This window comes from Vidua macroura, chromosome 31, assembly GCF_024509145.1.
Source record: "Vidua macroura isolate BioBank_ID:100142 chromosome 31, ASM2450914v1, whole genome shotgun sequence".
NCBI classification, from domain to species: domain Eukaryota; kingdom Metazoa; phylum Chordata; class Aves; order Passeriformes; family Viduidae; genus Vidua; species Vidua macroura.
In genome coordinates, this window is record NC_071601.1 from 555,085 (window position 1) to 582,313 (window position 27,229).

Genomic DNA, 27,229 nt, shown 5'->3' on the forward strand with positions numbered 1-27,229 from the left:
TACTGACTTGAGGCAGAGCGGGGGCATCACCTGGCGGGAACGCTCCAGAGCTGGTGTGGCCCAAGCGGGTGCGGACAGGACACGCTCCCACCCCTGCCCGCGGCACGGAGGGGCTGTAGTATCGCCAGCAGAGTGGGGCAGTATCTGCCCCAGAGTGGGGCAGTGATTCCTCACCCCCACACCACCACCCTGGCTCCCTCTTCTCGGAGCTGCAGTTGCGGGGCTGAGGGGCTTTTCTCTATCCAGGTGGGTCACGAAGGAGTTTTCTGTCCTTCAGTGCCAGAGGTGATGCCTGCCAGGTGGGCACAGCCCGCCGAGGCGGACGAGGCAGGAGCTGTGCCACCTCTCAGCCACCTCTTCAGTCTTTGCGACAACCACAGAGCCGGCAGCATCCTCCTCCCTCGTGTCTCTCCTCATTCCCCATTTCCACCGGAGAAAGGGAAACGCCGGCACCGAGCCACCGCCGGGTGGTGGCTGTCCTGCAGAGCTGTCCCCAGGAGCTGGCGGGGCGGTGGCTCACTGCTGCGGCTCGGGCTCGTACTGCTTCTCCGTGGAGGTGTAGAAGTCCTCGAGCACCGACTGCAGGTACTCGAAGGTGGGGCGCTCCTCGGGGTTGTTGCGCCAGCACTTGAGGATGACGCTGTAGAGCTCCCCGGGACACGTCTCCGGGCAGGGCATGCGGTAGCCCCGCTCCAGGTTGCGAATCACCTCGGGGTTGGTCATTCCTGGGGGGGAACACAGCGCAGAAGGAGTTATCCAGCACCCGGGGGGGGGGAAGGTCAGTGCATCCCGAAGCTCACACCCAGGCAGGTCTGGAGGGGCTGCGGTGGTTCCTGTGTCTGGGAATTGTCCCTTTCCCAGGGTTGTGCTTCCCCTCCATCCCCTCTGTCCTCTCCCTGATTCCCCTCTCTAAATTTGGTTTTGCACAGGTATAACAGAGGGGAGGAAAGTCAGCTTGAAGGAGCTCTTGTGACAAGAGGGACATTGAGGGGCTGGAGAGTGTCTAGGGATGGGAACGGAGCTGGGGAAGGGGCTGGAGCACCAGGAGGGGCTGAGGGAGCTGGGAAAGGGGCTCAGCCTGGAGAAAAGGAGGCTCAGGAGGGACCTTCTGGCTCTGCACAACTCCCTGACAGGAGGGGACAGCCGGGGGGGTCGAGCTCTTCTCTCAGATAAGAAGAGGAAATGGCCTCAGGTTGTACCAGGGGACATTTTGATCATGTATTAAAAACAATTTCTTCATGGAAAGCTCTGACCACCCCTGACACAACTGCCCAGAGCAGTGGTGGAGTCACCATCCCTGGAGGGATTTACCAGACGTGTAAACATGGCACTTGGGGACATGGGGCAGTGGTGGCCTTGGCAGTGCTGGGTTAATTCAATTTAGAGGCCTTTTGCAACTTAAACAGTTCTGTGATTCAGAGACAGCTCTGTGTGTCTGGGCACGCCTCAGGGAGTGCCTCCAAGCCTAGAGCAGCACTGGGTGCTTGAAAGTGTCTGGACACTCATCCTGCATTCCCAGCACCCTGCACCTGGATAAGGAATCCTGTACCTGATAAGGAATCCTGTACCTGATAAGGAATCCTATACCTGGATAAGGGATCCTATACCCTGATAAAGGATCTTGTACCTGGATAAATAATGCTGTACCCTGATAAGGGATCCCATACCTGGATAAATAATCCTGTACCTGGATAAGGGATCCTGTACCTGGATAAGGGATCCTGTACCTGGATGAGGGATCCTATACCCTGATAAGGGATCTTCTTCCTGGATAAATAATCCTGTACCCTGATAAGGGATCCCATACCTGGATAAGGGATCCTATACCCTGATAAGGGATCCTATACCTGCATAAGGGATTCTGTACCTGGATAAATAATCCTGTACCTGGACAAGGAATCCTATACCTGGCTAAGGGATCCCGTACCTGGATAAGGGATCCTGCCGAAGGTGATGATCTCTGTCAGGAGGACCCCGAATGACCACACGTCAGATTTGATGGTGAAAACCCCATAGTTAATGGCCTCTGGAGCTGTCCATTTGATTGGAAATTTGGCACCTGTCCCAAAGGAAACAAAGGGAAATAGCTCCTGGAGTTAGAGCATCTCTCTCACCTGCCACAGGCACAAGAATTCCCCAAATCCCTGGTTCCTTTGGGCTCTTGATTATGATTTTGCAGTTCTTCCTAGGAAAGGGGCTCCAGCCCTTTGATTATCTGCACATCCTCCTCTGGACCTGCTCCACCCCAGATTTGGATGGAATATTCAAAACCAATTTGGCAGATTTATAATGGGACAACAACAGTAGGATTTTATTCTGCATAAAACTTCTTTGGCTTTTGGCAAGAAAAATTGGATCAGATGATCCTTGAGGTCTCCTTCCAACCTGAGACTCTGTGATTCTGTGAAATCACTTGTTAGAAGGGGGCTGTTTTAGCAAAAGTGCATAAATATTACAGCAAATATAAATTCCCCAGTCCTTAAAGCTGCATATTTTTACTAAAACAAAAATAAACTGCATTTTATTTTGTCCACCAAAATAAGTTCTTGCTTAACCCACTGTGGACAGCAGTGACCATAAGGTTGCAATTTCAGTTTAGCTAAGAAAAAAAATAATAGCCAACAGCAAAACCACCTTGATAAATGCGAACTGATCGTGTTACACTGCAGAGGAAACCACATTTTTATTTATACACATCCTCGCAAAACTGGAAATCCAACTGCAGGGTGTGAAATAAGCGCCTCAGTTGTCGCATATCACACTCTGAGTGACAAGGCTGGGAAATGCAATATATTAAGTGAGAATTGTTCAATGCAGATAGAGGGGAGGTGTTATTCCAGAGCAAAGGCAGCTGGAAAAATGCTGATGGGAGCTGCTTTCTGCTGGAAAAGCAGCTCCTTTGGTTATTAACAGAATTATACTGATTTCATGAAAGCTTTTCTTCAGGATAAAACTGCCTTAAAAATTTGCAGCAAAGTAAAAATTCCCCTTCATGGCAGTTTCTGGATTGCGTTTGCGATCTTTTAGTACTCTGAAATAGTTTTGCATGTTGAAATGGGTATAATTTGTATCAAAAAGTATTTTGGGGACAGGAAATTGAAAGAAATGTTTCTTACCTCATTAAACAAGCCCACACAAAGTATTAAATTTCCTTTCCTCAGAGTATATTTTAAGGGGAATTTTATCTCATCCTGAATCTAGAAGAGGACAGATTTCCAAAATTTGAAAATCTTCTGGTAAGTGCCACTTATACCGGACTGAATTGTTTTATCTCAGTCACCTCTGCTGCTTTCCCTGATGCTCTGTAGAGTCCCTCTGCAATCTGAATGATTTGATCTCATGCCTGACCTCAGAGTCAGAGCTCAGTACAGGGATGATCTCAGAAGTCTTTTCCAAATGAAATGATTCCATGATTTATTGTTTTCAAGTAGTCCCTCTGATGTGGAAGGGACCTGATGTGGTCAGAGCTTGGTTTGCCTGGCACACCTGAAAGCTGCTGCTGGATCCAGATTTGTGGCTCCAGCTCTGTTATTTCCTTCCCTCTGGGCTGAATCCCTGTGAAAACCTGGCCACAGGCAGCAGTTTTCATTATCAGAGGTCGAATTTCTCTAGCAAACAACTGGAGGGGCAGCAGGACTCCCCCAAACAGAACCAAAAGAGTTTTTTCCCAATTCCCTCTGCAGCTTTCAGTTGGTTTTACAGTCCCCAAGCTACGGATGTTTTGTGTGTTTCTGTTTCTCTTGCCTGGGTGCTGACAGCAGCAGCCACGCGGGCTCTGCTGCCCTGTGCCTGATGCCAGCCTGGTATCCTGGCATTCCTGGGGGTGGGAGATAAGGGCAGGGCTGGGGAGGACACCCACCTTCCTGTGCCAGGTACTCGTTCTCGATGAGCCTGGCCAGGCCGAAATCAGCGATTTTGCAGCAGAGCGTCTCCGAGACGAGGATGTTGGCGGCTCTCAGGTCCCGGTGGATGAAGTTCATGCGCTCGATGTAGGCCATGCCCTCTGCCACCTGGGAGGGGAGGAAGAGCCCATCTTCATCATCACCTCCCCATGGTATCTTGGCTGGTTTTCACCCACCTTTGCAAAGCACAGCATTTTTACGGGGTTGCTGTTTTCTCTCCATGATCATGGATGTGCCTACGTTGCCCATGGATGGATGGATGGACAGGTGGATCAGCAGACAGGTAAATAAATAGATATTGCACCTATACAGGTGCAGATATTCAGCTTTACCATCCCGAGCAGCCAAGTGAAGCAGAGCAGAAGCACCACTCTCTGTTTTGCTCAGAAGTCACAGCCCTGAGTCGTGTCTGCAGGAAGAGCTGAAACCACATCACTGGATTCCCAGTTTCTGCCACAAGTCCCTCCTCTCCACTGGGGATTCTAGTCATAAACATTCCAGGTTAAGTATGTGAATTAAGAAAGGGGGAAAAAAACCCCACAAAAAATCAAATTGGCAAATAATAGAATTATTGAATAGTTGGAAGGGACCTTAGGACATGGAAGATCCTCTCATTCCAACCTCCTGCCATGGGCAGGGACATCTTTCACTATCCCAGGTGGCTCCAAACCGGATCCAACCTGGCCTTGGACATTTCCAAGGATCCAGGAGTGGCCACAGCTTCTCTGAGCAACTTGTGCAACCTGTTCCTCCCCACCCTCACAGTGAAGAATTTATTCCTAAAATCTAATTGAGGCAGCTGGTGTGTGATGAGCCTCTATCAATGACAATCTCTGTCTTCTACCAATCTCCCTTTTCAAACCCCAGCAATATTTCATTGATGAGTGCTGGGGGTTGGAAAGGGAGACTATAGAAGGCAGAGATTGCCAGGTTGAGTCTCAGATCTGGATTGGGCATTTATGGGGAAGGTGAGTGGACGTGTGCAGCCCCTGCCAGCAAGGGGTAGCAACTATTAAAGCTTTTAAGTGCCTGTGGGTGAGGGCAGAGCAATTTTCCACTCCATGCAGATTCACATGAGCCTCTGCACTCACATGTGGTTTCAAACAGGATACTCACACATACTTTCCAATGTTGCATTTCTAACCTGTGTCAACACCCTTCTAGTGAAAGGGCTGGTTTCTGCAGTGGAAAATGGAAGAATTGACATAATTTCCTGTCCTGATGTTAATGAGATAGGACTTGGTGCTCGGCTCGTTCCAGCCCAGAGTGTTTTCAAGCATTCACCCTCAAGACTGACCACAGGATCAAGTGCATCAGCCCAGACTGTTCTAATTTTAACTTACACGGGTGTCATCAGATCAAAAATTGTGTTGGGCACGTGTTGAGCTGTGATGTCACCCCAACACCACAGATAAGCAGATTGCAAAATAGCTCAGTAGACTGCCCTTTCCTCCTGCTGCTCCTCCCAGAGATTCCCAGGGAATGTTTGAGTCCCTGCCCTGGGGAGGTGGTGGTGGGTTGGGAGAGGGAAGAATGAAAGTTGTTCTGCCAGTTGATACCAATGCCTCAGGGATGGATAAAATCCTTCCTACCTCATGCTGAGGGTGACTTCTGTGGGTTTTGCATGACTGGGGTGTGGGGGTTTGGTCTGTGTTCAATTATCCTGGTCCTGCTGTGTGGTGCAGTTTGCCCAGAGAAGCTGTGGCTGCCCCACCCCTGGCTGTGTCCAAGGCCAGGCTGGACAGGGCTTGGAGCAACCTGGGATAGTGGAAGGTGCCCCTGCCCATGGCAGGAGGTTGGAATGAGATGATTTTTCAGGTCTTTGTAACCCAATCCATTCCATGATTCCATAATTCTGTAACATTGACCAAAATCTTTGCTCTGAGTTGCCCAGAGATTGCTCTGGTCCTGCACAGAAATGCATCTTGCTAAATTCTGGGGAATCCCACTAACCCCAAGGGCTCAGTAATATGGATTAATTAATTAATTAATTAAAGGAATGAATGAATTCCTTATCCTCAGGAATTTAACACAAGCCACAGACTGTAATTTTCAAGAGGGGGAATGAAATAATGCAAGATGGAGGGAGGGAAGTGGAGATTTCAGGAGAGGAAGGAAGAAGGGAAGTAATTAAGTCAAATACCCTAAACAGGGAGCGTGCATTTGTCTCTGTAACATCTTTCAGACAACAATGATGAAGCTGCAGATATGGAAAATTTATCAGTAGTGAAGAGGGAAGGAACAGAAAGAGGTGCCTCTGCACCCCTATGGAAAGTTCAAAGTAAAAATGACAGAAGGTGGCACTGCTTTAAAGCATTTAAATATTTTCATTCTGGTTAAAGCAAGAATGAAAGTATTTCACTATCATAAACCATCCCCTCAAATATTAGGATTTTCCAGTTGTTAATTTATTAAAAAGCAACTTTATATCAGGGCTGGAGCCAGCAAACTTTGCACATGGTTTCCTTAAGTCTACGTTGACAAGAGAAGCTGAGTGATTTTATGGATAATTCCCATATTCAGCCTGATGTTTCAGGGTATTTTTATTTTTTTTTTTTGCCAATATTTCCTAATTAGCCTAATTCTGCTCTGGATGAGCCAAATTCTGTCAACAGCTGTCTGGGACCAAAGTGCAGTGATTTGGCCATTCTCATTCTTCATGTGGTTTCCCTAATTTTGCCCTATTTGTGTTTAGATGCACTTCTGTACTAAAATTTTAAGCTGCAGCTACATCTATGAAGATCTGCAGCCTGGGGATGTTTAAGAGATAAAAGTTTGTTTTCCTAAAGAGCAATATTCCCAGATTTGAGGATCAGAACATCCTTTATGCCTCATCCTCAGAAGGGCAGGACTGCTGCTCCTGCATTGGAAGTCTCTTGGTTGAGCTTTTTCTCATTTTTTGGTAAAAAGAAAAAAAAACTTTTTTTCCCTGTTCAGCAAGGAAGAAAAGCAAAATAAATAACCACCCACTAAAAACCCCCAAACTCCAGATCTCTAGCCCTGCACTAAGCTATCAGAGGGTTGCCCTAAGGACAGAACTGATACATACATGGACACGAGAAGGACGAGAAGAATCCCTAAGAAAACACACCAGAGGGAGCTGTTTTTCTCCAGGAAATCTTTGCTCTGACTGACTTCAGACTGGCAGGACTTTCACTGAGTTATAACAAATCTTGGATCCTTTCCCCACCAACTGTTCACTGACCTGAGCAGAGATATCAATGAGTTTGGGGAGATTCAGTTGGTTCCCTTCTTCTGTCTTCAGGAAATCCAGCAAACACCCTGCAGGAGAGGAGAGACTGCTGTCACTCTTCTGAATAATCTATAAATTTGTTTTCCCTGGTGCTTCTCTGAATATATGCAACAAATCTGCCTTCATCCTGAGGGAAATCTGAAGAGCCAGAATGGGTGTCCACTGCAGCATCTTCCATTAGGAAAGCTCCCAAACAGCCCAAATTCCCCTCTGTTTTGCACAGATTTGTTGCAAACTGCTGGGCATTCATCTTTTAAACTGTTATAAACAAGAAGGGAAAAAGAAAGGACAATTTCACCATGAAGGGAGTAAAAACCTGAAACAAACTTCCAGTGAGAACAGTGGAGAGGAGAACTTTAAATACCCTTCAAATGGAGCATCACCATAGTTTTTTCATCGCCCAGAGAGTCTCTTTCTGTATTAGAATAAAACTTTTGGGTCACTTGCTTGCAGATTTGGTACAACCCCTCCTGCCCACCCTCATTCTGCACGGGAGCACTGGCCAGATCACTGAAGTGGTTCTGCAGAAGCCCAGCACAGAGCTCCAGGAGGGTTTTTACCATTGGCCATGTACTCTGTCACAATGTAGATGGGCTGCTTGGTGACCACAGCGTACAGCCGGACCAGTTTGTTGTGCTGCAGCTTCTTCATCAGGTTTGCCTCTGCCAGGAAGGCGTCAGGATCCATGCTGCCCTCCTTCATGGTCTTCACAGCCACCTTGATGTTGTTCTTGTAGTAGCCTGCAGGGACATGATGGTGTTTTGAGGAATTTTGGGCTCTCTGCAGGCTCTATGGGGTTGTGTAATAAGGAGCAGAAAACCACGGGAACAGCCTGAATCCCTCATAAAGGAACATGTGGTAAATCCCAGTGCCAGCAGGTGTGAGAGGAGAAGGGACACTCATGTCACAGCTGTCAATCCATGAGGCAGCATCAGGGATCGTCCCTGCAGTGAGCCCATCCTCACACAGACCTCCCAGACCCTTTCTGGGTGAAACCCCTGGGACCTCCCACCAGCTGGGCTCTCAAATCATCCAAATGCCATCCAAAAAGGTAGGACTGAGCAGTCAGCACAAGAACTCAGCCTGGTCCTGTCCACAATCTCGATTTCTAAGGCAACCAGCAACCACAAAGAGGGTGGCAAAGGAAGCTGAGCTCCCCCTGCTTCCTCTCTCGCTGCTTAGCAGTTGGCAGGAGGGCATCAGGGATGGAGATCTGGACTAAAAAGTGGAACAGGGAGGCAGAAAAAGTGGGAAAATGTCACCCAGGTACCTTACTGGGTGTGACTTAGGATCACTGGCATCACTACAGTTGTGCCCAGGATTCCCAGGAAGAATGAGTGCACAGCCCAAGAGATGAGTAAATAGTGACTTCAACACCCATCCCCTGTGAAACCCTTGCTCAACCACTGATCTCTGCAAACACGAGCTGTCCAGTCCTCCCCAGGAATCCTGCAGCTACTTCTGTGTGTGAGCCCATAAATATGTGTTCGTCCTTAAGGATCCCCGGAATAGTCTTGCCTTAGGGAAATAAAAAGACTTTCCTTCTTCTCTCTTTATGTTTTTTTTTCCCTGGAATGGAGGGAATTCCACTTACCCATCCACACTTCCCCGAACTGCCCACTGCCCAGCTTCTTCACAAGCTTCAGGGCCTCCCGAGGGATCTCCCACTCGTCCTGGGCCCAGGGTCTCTGGGGAACCAGGGATGTGCAGGGAGCTGTGAGGCGCTGGCACAGCCCATCCCCTTTCTCTGGATGAGGACAAAGCACAGGACAATTCAGTGGGATGGCAGAGAAAACCTCCTCCTCCATCCACGCATGCCAGGAAAAATCAACCCATGGAAACCTCCACAACGACACAGGGAAGTGGTGGAGTCCCCAGCCCTGGAGGGATATAAAAGCTGTGTGGATGTGGCACTTGGGGACATGGGTTAGTGGTGGCCTTGGCAGTTCAGGGGGAACAACTGGATTTAGTGGTCTTAGAGGGCTTTTCCAACATTTATAATTCTGTGATTTCATGAAAAGTTTCAGCCACGGGGATCAAGGCACCCACAATGGTCCCAATCAGAGGGGAAGGCTCAAAGGGAGCCACAGAGGAGCAAATTATCCTGCCCAGTTATTCCAAACCCTGCTTCCCACGCATCCCTCCTGCACATCCTGACAACATTCACCTCTTTCCTTTCCTGATGGGAGACACTCCCCCACTTTAGGGCTGGGGGCAGAGCTCACCCTTGCAATTCCTTAAGATGGAAACCAGGACGTGGGTTCTGGTTGTAGGATCACACCTGCCCCGTGAGAGCCGCAGGAGCAGCTGTGCTGTCTCCCAAGCCTGTCCTCCCTCTGTCCCCACTCTCTTCCAGGACACGAATCCACGAGGGAAGGCAGACAACTCACGGCTGTAATGATGGATGAGCTCTGGCAGGCTGGAGAAAGTCATCCTGGGGGAGATGTAGTACCCCCCTCCATCCAGGGAGCGGATCCTGTAGTGTTTGATGATGTCCCCGTGGGCGGAGTTGTTGTCCCTCACGGACAGGGAATAGGCGTCTGGAGAAGGAGCAGAAACAGCTGTGAGGACAAACTGCACCCCAGCCAGGGACCAGCTGCCTCCTCTTTCCATGGCTATCAACAGCTCCAAACCAGCCCTGGCTGATGCCTTTCCAGGGCAAGTCCCCCAGAATTTACAGGTTCCCTCTCTCCGAGGCAAGGGGACAGGATAAAAATTCATTACAGCTTAACTGATCCTGTCCAGGCTTCCTGGAGTAATACCTGGCTGTGCTGTGGCTAACAGCCCTGTGGAAGCACTGTGGGGATCAGCAGCACCTCTCCAGGCAGAGCAGTCAGATGTTCCCCAGGTCAGGACAGTCTTTCCACAGCTCCACATTCCCATCTGAGCTCTGCCAACCTCAGCATCATGAAATCAGAATGGTTTGGGCTGGAAAGGCCCTTAAATTTCATCCAGTTCCACCCCCTGCCATGGGCAGGGACACCTTCCACTACCCCAGGCTGATCCAAGCCCCATCCAGCCTTGCCTTGGACACTTCCATGGATGGGGCAGCCACAGCTTCTCTGGGAAACCTGTGCCAGGGCCTTCCCACCCTCACAGCCAAGAATTTATTCCTAACATCCAATCTAAACCTGCCCTCTTTCAATCTAAAGCCATTTAAAGCCTTTTTCCTCTGGATCAAACATTATTAAACCTTGTGCCAAGGTCAGTGGTTCAGCTGGGGAGGGTACAAAAGGTGGGTTCAGGAGAATTCTGTTGTTCAGCCACAAACTTGTGACCATGGCTAAACCAGATCCAGAGATTCCCAGCTGGAATCTTGTCCCTTTTGGGATTCAAGGGAGCTGCTCAGCCATCCACCACTCCAACCTGCTATTCCCTTCATGAGAACCTAAACCAAGGCTGTTTTTCAGTGCACAAAAGCATCACTAGATGTTGCTGCAGAGCAGAACTTCCAGCCTGTGTCAGTGTGATTCAATGCACCTTAGCAGCGGGGCTTTTTCCCCTTTGTCTGGATCATATTTCTGGAGTGAGTTGTTACAAGCCTGCTGGGCTGTTCTAAGTCTAATATGTCACCTGGGCTGATCAACTGCCCATTTTTGATGTTTTTAAATGAAAAGGCAAGGCTATACATGTTTAAAAGTGTGTATCTGTTCGTGCAGGATCATAAAAAGAAGCAGGGCCATCCACAGCAACCCTGAAACCCTAATCCTGCACGTGAGGGGAAAGTTTATTAACATAAAATCCTCACTGGCTAGTGTTCCTCCATCCCAGCACCAGCAGCTTTCCCTACACTGCGCCTGAAAACCATCTGCATTTATAAAAAGCAGCAAAACCCCCCCCACTTCTGTGGATATTTGCTCTGTTGGAGTGATCATAAATCTTTATAAGCAGAGTTTAGAAGAGTCTAAAGTTTTCCCAAGAGCCAGCAATCATTTTGAGGGCACTCCCTTCCTGCAGAGATCAGATCTGGTGGTGTAAAATTCAAGGAAAAAACTGGTGGTTTAAATGCAGAGCCAGGGAACCTCAAATTTGATGTGGTGCTCTCCTCAGCAGAGGAAGCTCTTCTGATTCTCTTTCCTTCACCATGAATGTCAGGCAGAATACAAATTGAGAAGCCCTTTTGATTTGATCAGTCCTGCAGCTGAACAACTGAGAAACAGCCCTGAAACATCTTCAATGGGGCAATAAAACCTCGAGGGAAAGGCAAAGAAATGGCTCTGCTGGCTCCTCTGTGGTACCCATGTGGCCCTAAATTCCAAAATAAAGATAATAAACAACAAGGCCAAAGGCTGGACTTGATAATCTGAAGTGATCTTTTTCAACCTAAATGATTCTCTGATTCTGTGAAGAAGAATATGACATTGATGACAACACCTATTTATTATTATTATTACTATTACTACTATTGTTATTATTATTATTACTATTACTATTACCTATTATTAACTTCCATTATTGCTGTTGAGGGTGATGATGTTGTTTTAATTTCAAAGAGACTGAAATCCTGCCCAGGCCAGGCTGCAGCCCAAGAAAGTCGGGCTCACATGGCATAAGACCAGGAGGGTGCTTGGCATGCCTGGGACACACCTTAGGGTTTGTGTGGGACTTTTACAGGGCGAGGACTGCTCAAGGAAGGAGCCAAACTTGGTGTGAAGGCAGCTGCACTGAGGCCAAATGATCCTGCAGAAGGAAATCCAGGAACTGATGACAAACACATCTACAAAGGCATGTCTGGGGGGCTGAGAGTCAGCAGGGAAGAGGAGACCTGCCCTGTTTGCCAGTGTGGTTGCACCCAAAATACTTTTCTCCCACAGGATCTCTTTTCCAGGCCCCACCAATCCCTTAAACTCTCCCATACCTTTGAAACAGAGACTGGGCCAATCTCTCAGCTGCCAGTGTTAATTCTTACCCTGTCATTAAGCTAATGACTGCATCTCAGCCCCAGTCACAGTTTAATTTGCTGCAGGGAGCATGGTGGAGATTCCCTGTCACCCTCCATGGCCAGTTTCTGTTCCCTTGGGAGCTGCTGTGCAGAGGCAAGGCACTGAAGAGAAAGATTCAATTCTTCCTTCACAGAATCACAGAATGGTTTGGGTTAGAAAGGTCCTTAAAACTCATCTTTTTCCAACCCCTGCCATGGACAGAGACACCTTCCATTAAACCAGGTTGCTCCAAGCCCCATCCAGCCTGGTCCCTGCTCCCTGTGACAGCCGAAAATTAAAATCATTGACTCCTAATTCCCTCTGATGATATCCAGGATAGACAAAAGGAGTTCTCGCTCCTCAGCCTCAAGGGACATTCACCTGTTCTGCAGTCCTGCACCACATCCTGGCACAGACTGGGCTGGTAAAGAGTCCAGAGTACAAAATTTATGGAACAATTTCTTCATCAAAAAGTTGACCAGCCCTGGCACAGCTACCCAGGACAGTGATGGAGTCCCCATCCCTGGAAGGGTTTAAAAGCCACTTAGATGTGGCACGTGGGGACATGTGTTTAGTCCATTTCCTACTCCTATAGCTCTCAGCAGCCCCTTAAATCCTTCCCAACGGGAAGGGCAGGAGCTGAGCTGGATGCAGAGGCTGAGCTCAGTGAGATCCCTCCTGCCAGGAGCAGAGATGCAGGAATCCTGCTGGGAGTCAGGAGCCCGTGGCTCAGCACAGCTGGGGGAATGTGTTCCTGCAGCTTTTGGAATGATTGTTACTCCAGGGGGACTTTGTTTATTTGCAGCAGCTTCAGCAAGGACAGTGCTCTGCCGATGATTTCACTGCTTCCCACACTGTCCCCATCTTCCCAGGATGCTGAATGCGCCTTTGGTGGACTCTGAGAAATGTTGGCTCTGCAGATTTGCAGAGTTTCTGCATCTCAAACCATGAGGAAAACAAGACTCTGCTCAGGATGGGCTGGGAATAGGTGCTGCTCCTAGTCAGGGTGCAGAACCCATCCCTGGGGGTGTGCCTGAGACATCCCAGTATGAGGCAACCACCTCCCAGTTTAAGTCACTAATGGGATTTAGCTCAGCCCAGTGCTTTCCCCTGATGGTCAAATTTTGCTGGTGATGTGCCAAGTAGATGAAAACACACGTCACGGGGACAGAGAACAGGAAAAAGCAGTGGGGCTCTAAGGGCAGGGTTAATTCCATGGCATTGCTCTGGACATCTCTTGGTGGGCCACAGGGTGCTTTACATCAGGGAATTCAGCTTCATGGCACATTTGGGAATTCAGCTTAATGGCCTGTCCTTGTCTTTTCCCTTTCTCTTTAGGGAGGATGAAGCTGTGGCTAAGATGGACCAAATGTGGTCATTCAGGCAGCCCAAAGCACACGGTGCTCAGGTAGCAGCTGGGCACACAGGGTGATTCAGATGATGAGGTGTTCAAAGGAATAACACCCATATTTTATCCTAAATATCAGAAAAGGCACAGGGCGGAGACACATCTGAGCATTTGGGACTCACATGGGGCTTTCACAGAGTGGAACCCACATCTGCTAATGCAGAATATCCCACACCTTGTTCTTCTTGACAGCAGAGACAGGGAATTGAGGATCTGGTGATTTCTCCTTGGATTTCTGAACTCCACCACCTCTGTTCAAGCCCTGTGTGACCAAGACCCACCCACACTCTAGAAGTTGGGGACAATTGTCCTGAACAAGTGCAGGGAAAAGGTCTGATCCCATGCATGTGTGGCACCTAGAGATGCCACAAAGACCAGGACGATGTGTGGACAGAGTTTCAGACACAGCACACCAGTGTTTGCTTTGTGTTGCTCCCTGCCCTTCCTGGGTGCAATGAACACACCAGCTCCCCAAATATCCCAGCAAACAAAGGGAGAGTGGCAATGGGATAAACAGAAGAGCAGCCCGTGGCTCTAAGTCCAAGCCTGATCACTGCAAAAGCAGTGAAAGTAGCAGAGAAACTGAGATACAGCAGAAAATGTGACTAATAAAGTGAAATGCTTAGAAACAAATATCTGAGATGTTTCCTGAACTGAATGTTCCCTAAAAATTCTGAAAGCTGAAAATCCTTATGGATAGCAGCCCTCCTGCTTAGCATCAGCTCAGCAGGGACGTGCGGAGGTGAGTCCAGGCACGGGGCAGAGGGGGAAATTCAAAGTAGGATGCTGCAGTCTGACGCAGCCCCACTGCCTGGTGGATGAGGGAAACAGGTACAGGAGGATGAGATTCCAGATGCTGCATCCAGACCCTGGCACTATTTAATTTTCTGGCAATGGTGGAAGGAACACCTCCATGGTGGAAGGAACAGATGCTGCCTTGGAGACCTCCCCTGTGAATAGGAGAAAAAAAAAAAAGAGACAAGAAAGGAAGGAGATGCTACAGTAGGCAAGAGCCGTTTGTAGGATGGAGGAACCAGACTGTTCTCTCTCTTACTGTTTGTCCTGGGCCTTTGGAAGTGTTTGGGAAATAAGCCAAGGAAAAGAAGGTTCCCTATGGTTTCAGATGGGTGCTCCAACTCTCTACTGAACAAGTCACAGTTGGACACCATGATCTTAGAGGTTTTCCAACCTAAACAATTTTCCTTGATTCTGTTGGGAAGACACAAAGCACCTTTTCACACGTGTTAAGGAAAGACTTCCACATCCTCTTGAAAGGAAAGGAACAAAATGACAGCAAGACTGAAACACTTTCCTGAACTATTCCATGGATCTGGTTCAGAGCAGAACCACAGGACAATCATTTCCTCCGTGCTGTAAACACACATGATGGCCCAGAGGAATCAAGGAGAAAAAAGTAGGAAAGAAACAATAAGGAATTCCCATGGGAAAACCCAAACTAACTTCCAGACTCTATGAATTAATAGCACAGAACAAAGAAATTGAAATTACATGTTTTTATATTATGGTTAATAACTACATCCACTGCCCAAGAGGAGTGGGAGCAATTCTCTGGCCTTTCCATCCTCACTGGATCATTTCTCCAAAAGTCAGACATGTTCATATGGAAGGAAAGTGGATGAAATCCATCTATCCTGGTCCAGTCACCCTCCTTCAAGAAGCTCTGGTTTGCATGAATTCCCCTTGCTATAAACAATCAGGAAAAATATTTTCCCTGGGAAAATGACTTTTTTCAAAACTCTGTAAGTTTCTGTTGCAAACAGGAGAAATAGTCCTTCTAGAGTGTGTAGAAATATCTTAAAAAAAAAAAAAAAAAAAAAAAAAAAAAAAGAAAGAGAGACATTTCATTGGGAAGAAAAGGAAAAGAAAACCCCTAAACTATTTTGGAAAATCTGCTTATTTGTGTTTCTGTGTCTTTGCCATGAACTCAGGTGGAAGAGCCACTCTTCCTACAGCCAGAACTGCACAAATGAGTAGATCATGAGCAAATCTTTGCCCTCCAAACCTCCAGCTCATTCCTAGAGCTCTGCTGAAGGTTTTCCAAGCCTGGGCAAAAACAAGGAATTACCTTTGCTCCATGTATCTCACCTTTGGTGGTTTCACTCTCCCGGACGAGGAAAGACCCAGCTTTGTTCCCAGAAGACAACAGCAGCCGTTCAGCATCTTTTCTGCTCAGAGTTCTAAAATACCACCTGGAGGCAGCAGAAAACGCAAAAGCATGGCTTGAAAAGGAAAAACTCTTTAAAAAATGGAATTAGTTTTTTGGTTTTTTTTTTAATCATTACACTGTGAAACTGAGGGGTTTTCTTATCAGCAATTAGTTTTTTATCTCCTGGAAAGTGGCAGTAATAGACTGTTTTGGGTAGATTAACACCAGATTTGGGTCACTTTGGGCTTGTTTCACAGCCTGGAAATTCAGACAGTGTGGGGAGTAGATGGGGTGTGCAGTATCCCATACAAAGTTCAGGCTTTGGATACAAAGAGCTTTTGTGTCTCAGGCACATTTCTGTGCCCTGCTAAATATTTGCTGAACTCAGTGATGGCTGGGTCCCTTCAAAAAGAGATTGCAGGCAGGTCTGATAATTTAGAGCTGAATGCCATAGATGAGGATAACTAATGGAAAAAATGCTCCTTCTGTTTGTATTACAGGCAAAATAAACTTTTTTTTTACTCCAGTCTTTCATTCAATTTTCCTTGCATGGAGGCTGCATCTGGGCTCATGTAAGAAACAGCACTTTGGGTCTGGGCACTGGCATTCGGTTTTCTGTCTTGTTAAATTGTTGCTGTGGTCCCTGGCAGATCCAAGACCTGGATCAGTGCACCCCATCCAGAGATTCCCAGTTTACATATGGGTACTCTCTTGGAAGGTGAAGAGGTTTAAAGTCATTTGTGCGGGTGGACTGGCCCAGTGGGATCAGAGGATGGTCCCTGGCACTGACACCATAACCTTTCTGTTGTCCCACCCAAATCCTTGTTTTCCACAGTGGGTACAATCAATGGAACAGGAACTTTTGCCCTCTTTCCCCGTAACAACCTCACCCTTTCCACAGCACCATGATGCTTAAAATCTTCTCCTGAGCTGTTGGGCAGCATTGTTTGGGATGAGGAAAGACCTCCTGCCATCCAGCCCAGCAATGACATCTTCCTGCCATCAATAAAGCTCCTCCTGGAGCTCGTTGAGATCCAGGGCACAGCACCCATGCTGACCTCTCAAAAGCTTTCCCACTTACTTTTCCTCTTCCAAGCTGTCCACTTGTGCCACGAAGTTGCTGGGGATGTATCCTTTCCTCCCAGAGCTGAGGGACTTTGCCAGCCACCAGTCCCCCTCCCTGCAAAGGGAGCAGAGGAAAAGGTGTGAGTGCCCAGAGGAGGTTTTGTGACAAGCTGAGGCTGTGGAGATGTGGAATGTGGGGTTTGAGCACTGCAGATGGACTAGGACTCCGTAATCCACTCTGCAGTTCCCTCTGGGTTTCCAAGGGCCAAAACCAGGTTGGTGTTTCAGGGACTTGTGGAGGTGACAATCTCTTTCCATGAACGTGGAGCAACCACAGACCCCAACCTTTGCCACACACCTCGAGTGAGAGGAGGGGATCAGGGTCACAGGGTTTGTCTCCTGAACAGAGCATTGGCGTCCTTTCTGCTCCTTCCTTTGTGTTCCAGAGACCCCACCTTGCTGTCCCACTGCTGGCTGAGCCACCAGCCATGACCCAAAGCCATCCCCATGCAGGGGGCTCTCCACCTCCTCGTCCCACACGTCCCAGCCCATGGCATCTGGGTGAGAAATGTCACCTCTGGAGGCCACCTCAAACCTCAAGCAGTCAAGGATGGAGCAGCCTTCCAAGGTCTGGGGCCCCAAGCTCACCTCTGCCCTATGCTATGGACTGGGTCTCTTCTGTGGTGAGTTTGAGAAGTTGAAATGAAACCTTTCAAGTGTCTGGCTCAGTTCTGTCCTTTCCTCTGACTACACCCAACCCACATCCTTTGCAGAAGCAGAATCAGCACAAACACAGGACAGGAGCTGTTTTTTCTTGTTTTGTTGTTGATGTTGTTATTTATGCTACTTCTGCACCCACAGGCACTGACAGCAAAGAGGGTCCCAGCACCACCCAGGCAGGGACAGTACCCAGTCCCAGAGTATCTGTGACCCATGGAAGTGTCACCCTGCAGAGAGAAGAGGGTACCCACAGCTACACTCTGGAGCAAAGCCAAGGCACAGGCTCAGCTCTGGTCAGCTGCAAAGTGGTGGCTGACCCCAAGGTCCCCCCTTTCCCAGCCTCCCTGGGCTCATCTTTGAACTTCCTCCTGGGTCACTTACTTGGAGAAGACCTGGAGTTTCTCCCCTTTGACCAGCTCCAGGTCACGGTCACTTGAGGCAGGAAAATCATACAGTGCAACCACAAACAACTGATCTGAAAGAAGAATTAACTCCTTTGAATCCAGACTGTTCCTTGAGTGGCTCGATGCACACCTGGGTGTGTGGTGGGGCATTTCAGCCCCTAAGCACAGGGCTCTATCATCCTCCCACCTCGAATTCCAACCTTCCCACCAACCCAGCTTTCCTGTTCACCTCAACCTCTGCTCAGGGATTAACACTGATTGAACAAAGCATTTCCTGTGTACATATTTTTAAAATACTGCAGAACCACCCCCCCCTCATCCACAAAACCCAGTGTCAACAAGAAAAAGGGGTTTGTGTGGAATTAGAAGGGTCATAAATAACCTGTCAGAGTTCAGCCTGAGTTTTACACAGTGGTAAATGAAAACTGCAATATTCCCCATGGTGTGGAATTTGACTCAAAATGATGTGGGTTTTTTGAATGAAAAAAAGTATAAAATCCTTGCAGTTTCTGTTATTTGAGGCTGTTTCTAGGATTTAGCTCTCCCTGGGCTCATGGTCTATGGCTTGTGCTCTGGGCTCATCTGGTATCTTGTCATCCTTCCCTCTTGAACACTTTTTCTTGCAGTGAATGAATCACAGAATAGTTTGGGGTGGAAGGGACCTTAAAGATCATCTCATTCCACCCACTGCCATGGGCAGGGACATCTTCCTCTATCCCAGGTTGCTCCAAGCCCCATCCAACCTGGCCTTGGACTTCCAGGGATCCAGAGACAGCCACAGCTTCTCTGGGCACCCTGTGCCAGGGCCTGCCCACCCTCACAGGGAACAATTCCTTCCTCACATCTAACCCAAACTTGTGCTGTGCCAGTTTAAAACTGCTGTCCCTTTTCCTGTCGCTTTCTGCCCATATACAAAGTCCTCCTCTCTCCTTTTTATGAGCCCTGTCCACGTGCCACGATGCTCTGACACAGCCCAGGGCTGATCCCTGGGGGCTGGAGCTGAATCTCTTGGTTTGCAAACCCCAGAGGTGCCGGGGCTGCTCTCGGGGAAGCGGCGCAACCTTTCCCCTGTGCCCTGCACGCTCAGAGCTGCTGAAGCAGAAAAGAACAGCTATTTTGGGGCAAATCAAAATTTATAAAAAGAATCAGCACATGCGCAGGATCATAAAAATCAAACCCAAACACCGTGGTGAAAAAGAAAAAGAAAGGAGAAAGGGGGAAAGAAGGAGAAGGAGAAGGAGAAGGAGAAGGAGAAGGAGAAGGAGAAGGAGAAGGAGAAAAAGAAAAAGAAAAAGAAAAAGAAAAAGAAAAAGAAAAAGAAAAAGAAAAAGAAAAAGAAAAAGAAAAAGAAAAAGGAAAAAGAAAAAGAAAAAGAAAAAGAAAAAGAAAAAGAAAAAGGAAAAAGAAAAAGAAAAAGAAAAAGAAAAAGAAAAAGAAAAAGAAAAAGAAAAAGAAAAAGAAAAAGAAAAAGAAAAAGAAAAAGAAAAAGAAAAAGAAAAAGAAAAAGAAAAAGAAAAAGAAAAAGAAAAAGAAAAAGAAGAAAAAGAGAATGGGAACTGTGCTGCAGGAAGGCTTCAGCTTGTGCTCAGCCTCATTAATGCACTGAGACCGATGGACAGCCTATTATTAGCATTTTTCAAAACAGCCTGTCAAGCCACTGTCTTTGGGTGACCTTTTCAAATAATGCCACCAGCAAGAGAGCCAGACTGGCCCTTTGTCACGGCAAGATAACCGTGTCTCTGGGGCGACTTGGGGTTTGTGCCTGTGCAAGGCTGGCTGCTGCTCCGATGGCAATTTGTCAGGGAGGAGAAAGGGTCAGCGTGGGAGGAAAGGCAGCTTTGGAAAGCAGAGCCCTGAACAGCTCCCTTCAGGCTTTTGAGAAGGAAATCGGAGATCCATGAGAGGTTCCAGCCGAGCCTCTCTCCCAGGATGGGAAAAGGATGATCAGTCACAAGAGAGAATGCTTTGAAGTCTGAAAATAGCTGGCACGGTTGGGGGCTTCCCCTTGAGGCAGCTCGAATTAGCAATGCACCCAAACTCTGTCTGCCTCCTTGAGAAAGTTGTTATCACACATCTGCTCAGAAATGAAAGGGTTTGGTGCCTCCTGCGAGGTGTCCACCATCAGCCTGCCGTCCACACACACACCCTCCTGGTCCTCTTGAAAGGGAAATAATGCAATGATCACACTCGTGCTCAGAAAAATAGGAGCAAGTGTGTAAATATCTTCAAGCCCAGAATGGCTGTGTACTCCAGAAAATGAAAATGGAGTTTTGATCTTGAAGCGACTGACATAAGTGAAAATAAATGAAATTAAAAAGAGAGAATACAGCAAGGACAAAAAGGGTTTATATGCCGAAAAAATACGCAATCACCTCTTATCCCAAAACAGGCACTGAGAACACTGCACACTGAAATTAGCCAGAAGAAAAGCTCTCTCTGCTCGAGCTAGCAGGAGTTGCCATCTCAAAATGAAAGGGGCTCTTCCTGCCCCTGACTCCATCACCCCATGAGAAACACATGAATTACACTGCCTTGGCCAGTTTGATCCACTCAGGCCACGAGAGGCTCGTCGGGGCTGTGAGGAGCTCTCAGATAAAGCTGCCAGCCCCGGGACTTTGATTGGGAGCCAAACACATCCTGGCTCAGAGCTGCTGTCAGGAAAGCCTGATACCAGCAGGGTTTGCAGAGGCTGAGTGCCAGTTTGGTGGCTCAATAGGAATGATTCCACCAGTCCTCCCAGCGCTGGCTTGTCCTGAATGGAAGGTCTTTGCAACCACCTCATGGCCACAAAGCAGGGCTGAGACTGTGCCAGGGTGTCCCGGAGGATCATCCATTGGTTTAGAGCCATTTTAGGATGGTCATGGTGTGAGTGACAACTTGCAGGACACATTGGCCAGCTGCGTGCACTGAGCTAAGGGTTACTGCTGCTGGGAACGGGGTCAGCTTTCTGTTTCAGCCTGGCACGGGCTGGTCGGAATCACTGAATCCTAAACTTGGAAAAGGCCTCTAAAGTCATCAAGTCCAACCATTTAACCCAGCACTGCCAAGACAACCCCTAAACAATGTCCCCAAGTACCACTTTCCCGTGGCTTTTAAATCCCTCTGGGGATGGTGATTCCATTGCCTGGGCAGTCTGATTTGAAGATTGGTAATGCTTTTTGTGACATTTTTTTTCCTAGTATCCAATTTAACCCTCTCCTCGTGCAACTTAAAGCCATCTCCTCTTGTCCTTTCACTTTTTACCAGGGAGAAAAGCCCAACCCCTAGCTGGCTACAATTTGTTTTCAGGCTGGAAGTCCCCATGAGCCTTCTTTTCTCCAGGCTGAGCCCCGCCAGCTCCCTCAGCTTCTTCTCCTCAGATGTGCTCCAGATCAAGGCAAACATTTTTGATTAGAAGTTTTTAAATTTCTCACTGAAAACTCAGCCTTTTCAGTAGAAACAACCCTTCCTTTTCCCACTTCAGCTCAAACTCACGTTTCTGACAGCATTCCTTTCAAACACAAAACAACATTCAAACAACAACATCAAAAACAACCAAGAATTTTGGCATTAACTTTGAGACGCCGCAGAAGACCTCGAGCTCTAGAGCATGCTGACCTTCCACACCCTGAAACTCAGTCCTGTTCATATTTTGGTCAGAAAGAAGCAAGTGAAGAGGTGGACAAAGTCGTGGTTCCTCACCAGAAGAAATGACCTGGCAGAGACTTTGACTCCTCATGCTGTTGCAGGTTATTAAAATGCCCGGGGACAAGCACCCAAAGCCACCAACTCTTTCCATCAGTGGGATTTAAATACAACTGTGAGCAGCTGGCAGGGCAAGGGCAGGGGTTATTCTACCTATTTTCTATGTCTTATTCATTCAATGCAAGCAAACAGCAGCTCTACCATGGGACTTTCAGATTTGTGGCCCACCATGGGCCAGGACTTTGCAGTGCTGGTGGCTTTGGGGGTTCAGAACTAAAATTTTGACTCCACAGAGACTTAAAACCTGCCTTAAAATCTTTGTGATTGCTCAGGGAATGGTGTTAAAATGAATGGGAGGCACACCATGGAAGGACTGCCCGAAGTGAAAAAAGGATTGGTGATGCCATGTGCACCACATTGAATCCAGAGTTCTGCACGCCTTGCCTGCTTTAGTGTTACTTCCATGAGGATAAATAATGTTTGGAGGAATTAGGTTTTTGTTAAAAATAAGCAAATTAATGATTTCTGAGGCAGAGGTGTGAGGCAATTTCAACAACTCCAGATCAGAAAAAAAAAAAAAAAAAAAAAAAAAGGAAAACAATTCAAAACACAAGGAGAGCAAAAACAAAAAATCCACAAAAATTAAAAAAAAAAAAAAAACAGGATAAGAAAGGGTTGATTTTACATTATATACCACACTTCCATAGGCAATAATTTTTCCTGATTGAATTTAAAGTGCTCCCACAGGATTTAATTCATCTCTCTGAATTTATTTTTTTTATATGATGTGATTGCCTGGATTTTGTGCTTTCTCTTTTGATTCACTTGAATTGCTGTCACTTAGGAGAAGATCTCTGGTATCTCAAATATCTTGTTTGGTTCTTATCAGCCCATTTTGCCACACAGGGCACAGTCAGATGTAACATCATTTCAGGAAACTCAGACACTGGCAGAGAAAAATAGGAAGTTTTCCAGACTATCAGTGTGAATATTCCTCCAGAACTGGAACTGAATCTAATGAACAAAATTAGTTTTGAGAGCTGAAAATGGCTAATATTTTACTTAATCCATTTTTTAGCATCTTTCAACTTCTGCCTTTGGGCATGAAGGAGAAGTAAAATCTGCCTCCTTGATCACAATTTCTGCTGTGACTCTGACCAGAGCGGAAAAAACCTTGTGATAAAAATCCTGTGATAAAAACCTTGTGATAAAAACTCTATGATAAAAATTGTGACAAACTGCCAGTCCCTGTTCAGCTGGGGAGGTGGGACAGCACAGACACTTGGAAATGTGCCATGAAAACAACTCTGCAAAAGAAAATATAATTTCTGGAAAAATGGCATTTCCATGAAAACACACCCCAGATCACATGGTTGAAGATATTCACCTCCCACAAATTTGATCTCCATAACAAAAGCCAGATTTGAAGAATATTTTGATGTTGCAGGAGCTCCTGTGCTTGGCCCATGGTAGGGACCCTCCATCACCATCCATAAGACCTAAGAAGACCAGCCACTGTCATTCCACCCATCCCATTTATTCACCATCCCCCTTTTCTCCTCCCTCACACCATCTCCCCTAATCCTTCCCTTTCATCCACATGAAGAACTTTCATGTGTTGCTAACTGCCCTCTTCCAAGCTTCCTCTATTTCCCCCCCACACTTCTAATTATCTTTTTCTGTCCTTAATCTGCAGAACTTCTTTGACAGAAATGCACATGAGCTGCTGCTGGAGGCTGGGCAGAGGGAGCTGAGGGCTCCCTGCTACAAGACAAAAATCTCCAAACACCATCTGTGACCCACAGATAATTGCAGAGGTGGATGCAGCCAACAGCCCGTCTCCAGGCAGGGGCTCTGTGTATCCTTATTTTATGCTCTTTCCTTTCTTCTCCTTCTCTTTGTAGCCTCTCTGATGCCTGTTATTTCCTCTGAAATGTTCAGCTGGTTGGATAAAGCATCCATGACTTGTCACACTGCAGACAGGGCAGAGAAATCTCACACAGCTCCAGGCTCAGATCTCCCTTTGCTCCACAAATCATGGATTGGAAGTGACCTGGTTCCAAAGGAGAGGGAGTGCTTTTCCCACTGGATTTCTTTGATGAGCAGGGGAAAATTGGCAGCTGCAAGGATGATGTAAATTGAGTTTTCTGAACCACTCTGATAAACTCCTTGCCTGGCACAGTTGCAAATACAGAAACCACACGCCTGTAACGTGATGGCTCGTCCTCAAACCCTGACATTTGGGGTCCACCACCCTGCAAAACCCCACAGGGAGGCAAAGAAAACAGAACCTTACCTTGTGCAGAGGCTTGGTTTAGATGAGGGTTGTTGATAACTTGTCTCCCCTGTGTTAGAAATAGAAAGGAAAAAGGAGATATTTATCACTTTGCTGTGTTTCAGGAAGAACTGATTTCAGCTTCACAGACGAGTGGGAGTCTGGTCCAGAGACCACTGCAGTCAGTCATCAGCCCCTGTGCCTGGCTCCACAGTTGTGATGGCTTTAGCACATTTTGCCATGAGGTGTTCATAGCTGTCTTCACAGAAAGCTGGAATAATCCTTGGCTTCCCTCTGAGTTAAAGCAGAAATCTGCTGCCCCCTCATTTGGAGCCTGCTCTATCCAACCCCTGTCCACTGATGCCAGACTTAGGATCAGTGAGGGATGAAAATGAATGAGAAATGGCAATTGCAGAATTGTTTGAAGCAGAAAACCAGAGATATTGTCTGCCATAATTGTCCCAAGGATCATGGGTATATGATATCCTTTGCTCAAGATTACATTAAAAAAACAGAGGCAGTGACTGTAACAGCTAATTAATCAGAGAACTGTAGAAATTACAGAATATTCAATGGTCCTTGTGTATATCCACTCTAGTTATTCTGTGACCCAATGATTCTATGATTCCTGAGACGGAAGGGGCCCACCAAGATCATTGATCCAGCTCTGGGCACTGCACAGACACCCCAACCATCCCACCCTGTGCCTCAGAGCATTATCCAAGTGCTCCTGGAGCTCTGGCAACCTTCAGGCTGTGCCCATTCCCTGGGGAGACTGCTCAGTGCCTGACACCCTCTGGGGGAAGAACCTTTTCCCAATATCCAGACTAAATCTCCTCTGACACAGTTCTCACTGTTCCCTTGGGTCCTGTCACTGGTCACAGAGAGCAGAGACTGCAGCTGCCCGTCCACTGTCCCTCAGGAGGAAATTGTAGACTGTGAAATTAAATAGCACTAAGTTACTGCAACTCATCTGGGCACAATTTTAAAATGTTTACTTTGTTCCTGGTTTGGTTTGGCCCTGCTTCTGGAACTGGCAAATTGTCCATAGATCATTCCAAATGAGCTGGGATGGAACCACCTTGTTTTGGGGGATAACAGTCTGAAACTGGGCTTCACCCACTTTACAGTGCCTATGGTGGGTGTTTGACCACACTGGGTATTTTTATACATGTGCAAAAGTGGTGACAGACAGACACAGAACTAAAAACACCTCGAGTTTTCTGCCTGCACCACCCTTTGACCCCAGCTTAGCGGCAGTGTGGGGTGGGAGAGCTGCTCATCTGCTGCCATTTCTCATTTAAGTGGAAGAAATTTGGATTTCCCCTGACATGTGGGAGCCAAGTGCCTGTGGCAAAAAAATAACGAAAGGCAGAAGATGGTCAGTGATACTGTATTTATACTGATGGTGACTCCTCTCCAGTGAACTGGAGAGAATGAAATTTAGGAAAATCACATCTTCTTGGTCAATCTGACATCTGCTGTCATGAAAACTGGACTGAATAGCCGTGGGAGAACTCAGAAATGAAAGTAAAGGAGTGAAAAACATCTCCAGCTGTCATAAAAAAGCAATGGTTTGTAATTCCTCCCTTCTCCCAGGGCTCAAGATGGTCTTCACATGAGAGTTGCACCTCGAGTTTCTCTTGTGCTGGCTGCTGGCTGCAGTGCTGGCAGGGCAAGGAAAGACAAAACAACTTCATGTCCTTTGGACAGCAACAGAGGTGAAGTGACTTACAAAGTTTAAACAAGAAGTTTGTCATTTGAGGTCTCCTAAATCCTTCCCCAGTTCCTTCCTGCTCTGTGTCCATGCCAGCAGAGGCTGAGGGAATGCAAAGGGAGCAGCAGATGCCCAGCATTTCTGATTCTCAGCTCACCCCAACACAGATTGGCTGCAGACCCTCTTTACTGAACCCGCTGAGGACTCACAGTGGTGAAGTTTCCATTGTGGTTTGCAGCTTTGAATTTTAGCGTGAATCTGACCCATCTTGCAAGTCAGCAACAATCAGCTTGGGTTTCAAAGTGCTGATGAGAAGATATTTCAATGCACAGTATTTTTGGGGTTTTAAATATAGAGCTTCCTTGAAGCCCTTTCCACCCCTGTCCAAAAGGGACCAGCTGGAGGACTAAGTTTCCCAGAGAAGCTGTGGCTGCCCCATCCCTGGAAGTGTCCAAGGCCAGGTTGGAGATGGGCCTTGGAGCAACCTGGGGTAGTGGAAGGTTGGCAGGGGGTGGAACGGGATGAGCTTTCAGGTTCTTTCCAACCCAAATAATTCTGTGTTTCTGTGATTCTAAATATTGCCTGCATAACTCCTGATATCAACTGAGCTGGGGGGGGGGGGGGCGATCCCAAAAGGACACAAAACTGCAGACTTACCTGGGGTGGGGCAGGAGGAGGTTTGCCCTTGGTTTTTGGGTTGCCTCCAGAAGTGTGTTTCTCATTGGGCATCAGCTGAGTTTTGCTGCCAAACAACCCCATCCTGGAAGGAAGAGCAGAAATTGTTTTTAATGAGACTGCTTTTGGGGAAAGGTGTAGGCACTGAGGGACAAAGTCTTTGCGTTCATGAAGAACAAGCTGGAGAAGATCAGAAAGCAGGATGATGGGACAGTGAAGAGAGGAGTTGAAAACCATCCTGTCTACAGTCCTCTGCTACCTTGGACCTTGAGAACCCCATGATTTCTGTTCTTACATGACTCTGGTGTTTCACACTTTGCAAATGAGGTTCAGACAGACACTATAAGTCACCAGAAAAACGAGAAAAAGAGGCTCAAATGAGCACTTTGGATAGGACCCCTCTCCAGCTCAGAGATCTCCATCTGATACCGAACTTGCTCCAGAGCCGGGTGATGCCAGAGGGATGAAGATGGATTTATGAACAGCCCTGCGCTGAGATGTTCAGCTGCACCAGGGCTTCAGGAGGATCACACAGTCCCTGGCCAGAGGACGAGTCACCTCAGGCAGCTCAGGGCTTTCTGCAGCTCGTGCCCCTCCAGGGCCAGCGCAGCAGGGCCAGCGCGTGGAAATGGCCACACCATGCACGAAACCAGTCCCGCTGCTCCTCACGTTTCAGCAGCACAGACTCACACTTGGTTTGTCCAGGAAGCCACAAGACCTCTCTGGCCCTTTGGAATACTGTAAGAAGTTTAAGGAATGTGGTGCAGCCTGCATCCATCCTGCCTGTAAAGTGTGGGCTGAGGGCCTGTCTCATCCATCTGCAGTACTCTGGTACTTTTTGATGTGCTCTGGGTCCTCACAAGGTGTGGTTCTCCCAGAAATCATGGGTTAGGTTTCCCTCTATCCTATGGATGTCTCAGACCTCCTGGACACCCCAAGGATCACTAGACAAAAATGAATCAAACCCTTTCCATGGATCATCATCTGGTCTGCATTAAGGTTTCCAAACTTGGGCTTGAGGACTGTTTGACTTTCAT

The 27,229-nt window shown here is 47.4% G+C and overlaps 1 protein-coding gene across 1 annotated transcript; it reads right to left on the reverse strand.

The window, feature by feature from the left end:
* On the reverse strand, positions 1 to 26,276 carry BLK (BLK proto-oncogene, Src family tyrosine kinase). Its single transcript, XM_054001640.1, has 12 exons — positions 26,175 to 26,276; positions 23,822 to 23,870; positions 17,819 to 17,912; positions 16,734 to 16,832; positions 15,592 to 15,695; positions 9,546 to 9,695; positions 8,750 to 8,902; positions 7,716 to 7,895; positions 7,108 to 7,184; positions 3,860 to 4,010; positions 1,928 to 2,059; positions 1 to 725 (listed from the first exon to the last, which is right to left on the reverse strand). The coding sequence occupies exons 1-12, from the start codon at positions 26,274 to 26,276 to the stop codon at positions 517 to 519; spliced, it is 1,500 nt and encodes a 499-aa protein (XP_053857615.1). The 3' UTR covers positions 1 to 516.
* Between the last annotated feature and the right edge of the window lie 953 nt (positions 26,277 to 27,229).

What these genes read in the sequence shown, in the direction of transcription:
- BLK (XM_054001640.1), bottom strand. Translation starts at nt 26,276, where the DNA reads ATGGGGTTGTTTGGCAGCAAAACTCAGCTGATGCCCAATGAGAAACAC. An exon ending in AAACCAAGCCTCTGCACAAG is followed by an intron (nt 17,913 to 23,821) that starts GTAAGGTTCTGT and finishes TTCTTCTTTCAG; the next exon opens with ATCAGTTGTTTGTGGTTGCA. An exon ending in GCTCATCCATCATTACAGCC is followed by an intron (nt 8,903 to 9,545) that starts GTGAGTTGTCTG and finishes GTCCTCATCCAG; the next exon opens with AGAAAGGGGATGGGCTGTGC.